The 7,062-nt window shown below is 34.2% G+C and overlaps 2 protein-coding genes across 2 annotated transcripts in view; both read right to left on the bottom strand.

Annotated features, from left to right (window-relative positions):
• LOC107684707 (proheparin-binding EGF-like growth factor) overlaps positions 1-2,265 on the bottom strand; it is a 4,776-nt gene extending 2,511 nt beyond the window's left edge. Inside the window, exons 1-2 of the mRNA XM_016481040.1 lie at positions 2,086-2,265; positions 1,516-1,719 (exon numbers count right to left, since the gene is read on the bottom strand). Coding sequence (XP_016336526.1) covers positions 1,516-1,719; positions 2,086-2,128 — 247 coding nt within the window. The 5' untranslated portion in view covers positions 2,129-2,265. The remainder of the gene's footprint in view (positions 1-1,515; positions 1,720-2,085) is intronic.
• An 866-nt stretch (positions 2,266-3,131) lies between these two features.
• The window catches only part of LOC107684708 (heterogeneous nuclear ribonucleoprotein H-like), a 16,227-nt gene continuing 12,296 nt past the window's right edge, over positions 3,132-7,062 (bottom strand). The window contains exons 10-11 of the mRNA XM_016481041.1: positions 3,817-3,915; positions 3,132-3,722 (exon numbers count right to left, since the gene is read on the bottom strand). Coding sequence (XP_016336527.1) covers positions 3,634-3,722; positions 3,817-3,915 — 188 coding nt within the window. The 3' untranslated portion in view covers positions 3,132-3,633. The remainder of the gene's footprint in view (positions 3,723-3,816; positions 3,916-7,062) is intronic.

A 7,062-nucleotide genomic window follows, 5' to 3' on the forward strand; every position in this document is an offset into this window, starting at 1 on the left:
CCCCTCCCCCCTTTAATTTATCACTTATATTTTTTGTGCTTATGATAAAATGTATAATAAAAAAAAGACTAAATTAGAATGGAAGTGGTCTTGGCCATGTTGGTAGTGCTGTAATGAACAGTGGCGTTCCACACGACTAGAGATGTTGTGATTTTCTGCTTCGTATCAATGGGAGAAGATCTGACCTACTTTCTGCTCTAATCTGTGCTGATGGAATCAAATATTCAGCAAGGACGATGAAAGAAAGCACCATGTTCTGGGTAAAAGATTGAAATTACTTGAATTTTAGAAGTGCAATATTGATCTTTTTCTCTTGAGCGGAGTGCTGTTAGCACGTCGTGTGAAATGTTCATAAATATTTGAAACAGCTGTGCTACATCTAAAGAAGCAGAACATATATATTTATTCATGCGTTTAATAGTTTAATCTACAGTTTTGTAGATATATTTCCATTTTTTTTCCCGATTTTAATATTATTAGTTTTTTTTAAGTTAATTGATTTGCATTTAAATTCAAATTTAATTGTTTTGTTTTTAAAGTATTGACCTTTCTTGCATGATAAAATTGAACAAATAGAAAATACAAATAGAAATAACACACAAATAGAATAGAGCAAGAAGAATTTACACACAAATAGCAAGACATAACAATGCAGAAAAATATTCACAAAATACTTTTTTTTAAATAAAACATCAAACGTACATCAAAAGGCAATAACCGTTGAACTGAACATATAAATCTTCTAAGTAATATTTGTATTATTTATTTGATAAGGTTTGTAAAATGGTTTGCTATTAGATTAGATTAGTTTGTATAGCTGTAGTACAAGACACAGTTTTAGACAGTATTAGTTATGTATCATAAAATCAGAATAATTGCTTTTTTAATTTACCTTTGCTATGTTGAAATATATTAATTCTGGAAATTTTGGAAATTAATCGCACAGTCCTCAGAATTGTGATGCATATGATGCAAATATAATGAATGTTACTGTTGTTTTCATATGGATTTACATTTTAATGTGCTTTCACAAAATAAATAAATTCATAATAATAATAACAACAACAACAAACAGGCAGTAACAATTCATGCAAAAATCCTGCTATAAGAAATGCAGTTTAAAAAAAAATGTATAATCAAGTTTAACCTATACAACTTTTTAAGACAATCTTTGCTTGAGATTTTTTATTTTTTTTTAGCTCTTCATGTGTTATCCTTTGTGATATTAATTTTCAGTAATATAAAGCAAGGTAATGCTTAACTATACTTTCATTTGATGATCTTATTTAATATACAGATTTATAATTGCAACTTGTCTACAAAACAAACAAATAAAGCTTTATTCTGTAGTTGAAAAGATCACATAATACAGCTGTTCACAGATTTTATATATATTTTTTTTTTTTTTTTTTTTTTTTTTTTTTGGCAGTAAAATGTAGGCATATGGGCACTAAGCATTGAAACACTAACTAACCACTTTTACAAATTGCATTCAACGAAATTAAGCAACTCTACCTCTTGGCTGGTTAGAGTCATAATCCTCAGAGAGATAACCGTCTTCATCATAATCGTCATCTTCATCCACAATAGTCCCACTGTCCACCTGGTGCTCTGTTGTGTTTATTTTCTCTAGGGTGTGAAAGAGGTTGACCACTGTTGTTCTGGGTTTGGCACTCTCATACCTGTCCACAGAGGCGCCACCGCACACCTTGAGTAACACTGGAACAGAACAAGACACTTTATATATAAAACACATATTTTGTGTATCTTGCATACAGTCAATATGTAAACGAAAAAGAAAAAACAATGGCAAAACTGAAAACTGATGGTGATTATAGATACGCGTATAATGCAAAATGTTAAATCAAACCACGGACAAAATAGGGAATAAAAGGAGTAATCTGTCAAACGTGGTTAGAATAAGCTCGTAGCAACAAATCATTTACTTTTAAAATAAAAAATGTCGCTGAAAAGGTCTCGCACTCATTTAAGAACCTCGTGTAACAAAGTGCCACATATTGGGCAGGTCCGCGTGCAAGTTATAACAGCATATTTCATTAAGAAGTCATAGTTTTAAACACTCACCGAAACCACATACGAGAAAGATCACGATTCGTAACGTATACATATTCCTTTTAGTATAATCTGAGATATTACAGGATCAGAAGTTGGTCTCACTGTAACGTTACCTCCTCGCCTCCAGCACAGTCCGCGATCTGGACTCAAATGCGCGCGTGCTGGGGACTGTGTCAAAAGTCTCGTGCGGAGTGCTGGGAACAAAAGCGCACGCCGGTGCAGTTATATACACCCGAAACACACTTCCCTTTTATGAATTATTGGCCACACCTTATCAATCATCAGCACATAAGGCACAAAGCTGATATATAGTCCATCTAGTCAAGATTGAGTAAGAATTTGACACGTCAATAATTTGAGGGGACAGACACACAGTGTCACAGACTTTTTACTGTCAAGTTAATAATAAATCCATTTTAAGATGGAAACTAGCTTCTAGATTCCAACTAGCTTCCAACTACTATGATCCAAAAAACTGCTTTAACTTAAACTGGTATGACCAACTCATAAACTGGTTTAGTGATTATCCACAAGTTTGGACCTGCTATGAGTTTAAACTGAATTTATCAGCAGTGAACCAATATATCATCTGTAAAAGATTGGGTCATGCTTTAAAAATATTATATATATATATATATGTATATCCCACTAACTTTTGTATGCCTGTGATTTTTTAAATAGAAAATGGATGATAAATCGGTTAAAACAAAAGTTCAAACTGTCTAAAATCACTGATTACTTTTAAATACATGCATTTTCATGTATTATTTCAAGATACAGAAAACGTTCATGACAGTTCATTAAAAAATTGTGATGATTATCTGTAGTTGGATCACTGGCACCACCTTGTGCTCAAAATAATAATCTGACAATATGCAGACATAATCCATAAATTCAAATCTTTTTTATAATCATTAGTGAGGAACTGCCGAAAAGAAAGCCGATATTAGTCCAGTCATGCTAACTTGGTTGTTCTTGAACTACAGTTTATTGTTGGACCTTTGTTTTAACCTAATGATTTTGTCTGACAGAAAAAAAAGACAAAACAATGTGCATAAAGCAGAGACAACACATTTGTGAATGTTTATTAACCACAAGAAATCAAAGACAGACCAATAGAGCGAATAGCGACACCTACAATAACGAAAATTAAAATATGCATCTTGTGAAGTAGTCAGGAAAGAAAAGAAAAACATTTTCCAGTTCATTTTTAAAAATCAGTTTCAACAAAGTTCTTTCCGCATTATAAAAAGTGGAGTTGCAGCACCTCATGCCATGCGAGGCTGGTGTTCTATAGTCTCTGAAGTGAACAATTTATCTGGAGGATATTTACAAGCATGGGGCTAATGGACAATTGCCATTACTTGAGCTCAACGGCTGACCCTTCAACTCAGGAATTGCAGGAAATGTAATACTGATTCCAACACTGAGGTTCAGAGTACAGGTGGGCAAGGAGTGAATCTGATTCTTCCCATAGCCATCATCAAAAAACCAAAACCAGATGGCCTCAGCAAAATCGAGAAGTCCCAACACTCAAATATATTCCTTCAGGTGCGTCTACATGCCCCAGCCCCCTCCCATGCCATTCATGCTGACTGATCCACGGCTGCCGCCATAATAACTGCTGTTCATTCCACCCTGGCTATCTGTTGAAGTTCAGAAATAAACATGTGAAAACCAGAAGAGTGTGCAAAATTAGAAAATATACAACTAAAAAAATGGTACAAAGTTAAAACCCACTGTAGTCATTGTAGCCTCCCATGCTGGACTGGTTGCTGTATCCTCCAGTGTAGCCTCCACCCATCTGCTGCGCTCCATGTCCATAAGACGACTGGTTTCCTAGAAGAAAAAAAAAAATATATATATATATATATATAAGCACTAGTTTAGTCTCAGACTCAGGACAGCTGCTTCACTATTGTTGGTACAACAATTAAGAGATTAGAATAAGACATAACTGTTCCATGCTGGACTATTATACAGGGTTTCTCTAAGTTTTATGAAGGTAAATCTAAGACCAAGTAAAGAAAGTTCAAGGAATAAACTGAATGGAACACAATGTGTCAATATGGTCTCGCAATGTCATGTATTGTATTAGCAATGCTTCAAAGTTTGAAAATACAACTTCCAACAGATCTCCATTACTTTTTAATTAATTTTACAATAAAAAATAAAAAATACAAATTAAAAACACCTATGGTTTGAATATATCTGCTCCCAATCACTAGTATATGCAAATAACTTTTACTGTACCTTCTGAACACACTGCAAAAAAAGTGAAGTACCATCAGTATTTTTGTCTTGATTTCCAGTGCAAATATCTAAAGATAGTTTAAAAAAAATCATTTACTTGAAGCAAAATGCATAAAATATAAAGTATTTTTTATGAATAATTGATCAAATTGAAGTGAGTTCATGATTAAAACATGGACAAATATCTGCCAAAGGGCTCAGAAAAATTCACTTAATTCAAAGTTTTCAAACAGATGTTTCTTCTTGTTTTAAGCATATCTTGTTTCATTTTTTAAAAACTTTTCAGAAAACAAGACTTCACATGTTCAATTTGCATGTCAAGTAAATGTATCTTGATTTAAGGGTGCTTAGATTTGTGCTGGAAAACAAAATAAAAATACTGAGGAAGATTTTCTCTCTTTTTCTGGCAGCACATGCAACATTTAACGGCATCACTTTTTGAATTGAAGTTCTGATGTTCCGTTCTGTTCAGATTTTAAAACTTTTTAGGCTTTAATTTTTGAAAGGGCAAATTAAGACTTTGAAAACTATATAATATTTATAATATGCACATTTCAAAAGTGAAAATCAACAACAGCTATTCTAAATGCACAGGTGTTTCTAGGACTAGTTCGACCCTTCAGATTATCTTTTACATCAGTTGCAGTTCCCACAGAGGCCACAGGTTGCAGCAGAGCATTTGTTAAAGAACACAAGACTGCCACTCCATCTCAAACGTAGAACATGAAGCTTTTGATTCACGTGTTTTGGTTAGAAAACAGCAAATCTTTTCTAGAAAATGCAGTGAAAGAAAATATCACAAACTGATATTTGTGATAGTCAAAACATTATTAGTCTCATACATCTTCACAATCTGTAAAGAACAAAGACTTTGTATATCCAGCCTGAGCATTTACATAGTGGGGCAAGCTGAAACGTACAGGTTCAGGCTGGAGATGATTAGAATTGCAAACATGCCCTCTAACTATGACTAGTACAAGCCTCCTCTGGCCGTTCACCTGGTTAGATCAGGTTGGAGGACGTGCCATATTTCACTCATATTGTAACCCAATACCAGACTTATCTGACACAAAATCCTGCCTGCTGATTTTCATATACAAATAATAACGGCATAAACACTAATTTTAGTTTAAAAAAAACAACAACATTAGCAGGTGTATTCAGAAATATCCAATACATAATGCATTTAATAATTTACAATTAGGAAATGTTTAAACCATTTCTTTTGTTAAATGTTCTTCCTTCTTCTCAGACTTCCACTGAAATGCCTCGGGCTGTTGTTCATGCTTTTGTCTCTAACCGTGAACTAATTGTTTAATGAAGCACTTTAATATCTGAATGTCAGTGCATCTACCTGTGTGGATCACCTTAGGCTCAGTCAAGGCATCATTGAAATATGTGACCTGTTTTTCAACTCGGCTTGTGAACACTTTGACCCTGCAAACCTTTGTGTACTTGAACATACAACAAGCCCATTTGCGCTGGAACCTGCTAGTTATCATGCAACCTTTGCAATTCGAAACAAGCTGCCCCCATTCTTGACTTGTCGTCCCCTCCCCACACTGCACACAAACACACAATAGAACTCATTTCGGTTTGTGACGACGGCGGGAACATATCCAGACAACACCCCTCTAGCCTCCTGAATGGTTATGTGGTCTTTGGGTAATAGAGTGTGTAGAGTTTGCACTGTGGAGACAGTTTTTAGATCCTGATCGTTCTCAAAACAATTGTGCACCATATCAGTCCATCAAAGCTACAATGTGGGCTCTTTGAAGACTAGCATGTTTGCACATCCGTGCACTTTTTGTGTAGGCTACGTCCGTCTTGAGGTCATGCTAGTGAGCTCCTAAAAGTTGATAAAATTACCACAAAATTACCATGCTTCTCTTTGGTAAGAACAGACCATGAAGATTCATGACTCATCCTGCACCAAACAGATTTGAGGCCAATCAAAAGTAGTATGGCAATGCTCCATCCCTAATACCACATAACTCTGATTTAGGGATGTTCATTTTAACCGGTTAACCGTTAACCGACCGTGAAGAATTTTGACCGATTAATATAATTAATTAAACAGTTTAAAAACTCTTTTTTTTTTTTTTTTGTAATTTATCAAAATATTTAAAAAGGTTTGCTGCATGGTTGAAATACGCTACGCGTATAAAAAAAAGTGTTTTTAGAGGGAAAAAAAAACATAAGTCGTGTCTAAGTCGCATTTTATTATTTCATTCAGAAATAGGCCTAATGCCGACACGAAATGTTTACAAACATTATAATAAACACTGTAAACATAGCTAGGCTATTTTAGTTCCCCTCAATATCAAATAACAATATAACAATAACAAATCCTTTCAGTTAACAGTATTTAGAAAAGAACAAGAATTAAAAATATAAGAAGCTATAACTAAATGACAAGCCAAAATGAATTAATTTAGGCTAAAACAAAACTGAAACCAACTGTGTCTCTCATTCGACACAAAATCAAATGTTTCCGTATTTGCGTTGTATTTGAATGCCAAAATATTATTTATGATGTAGCTACTTCACTCGCGTTCCAATATCCACGTAAAACAAAATGGTTTGCATAACATCATTCACGGCGTTACGGTGATAACGCTTAACGGCACAGATTTTACTACATATTTAAACTGAGCAGTGTGTTTTTTCCATATGTTTGACTGACTGTATTTTATTATGATAATGAACAGGCTGCATTGTCAAGGTAGCAAT

The sequence above is a fragment of the Sinocyclocheilus anshuiensis genome, unplaced genomic scaffold, assembly GCF_001515605.1.
Source record: "Sinocyclocheilus anshuiensis isolate Anshui unplaced genomic scaffold, SAMN03320099.WGS_v1.1 scaffold509, whole genome shotgun sequence".
Lineage (NCBI taxonomy): Eukaryota > Metazoa > Chordata > Actinopteri > Cypriniformes > Cyprinidae > Sinocyclocheilus > Sinocyclocheilus anshuiensis.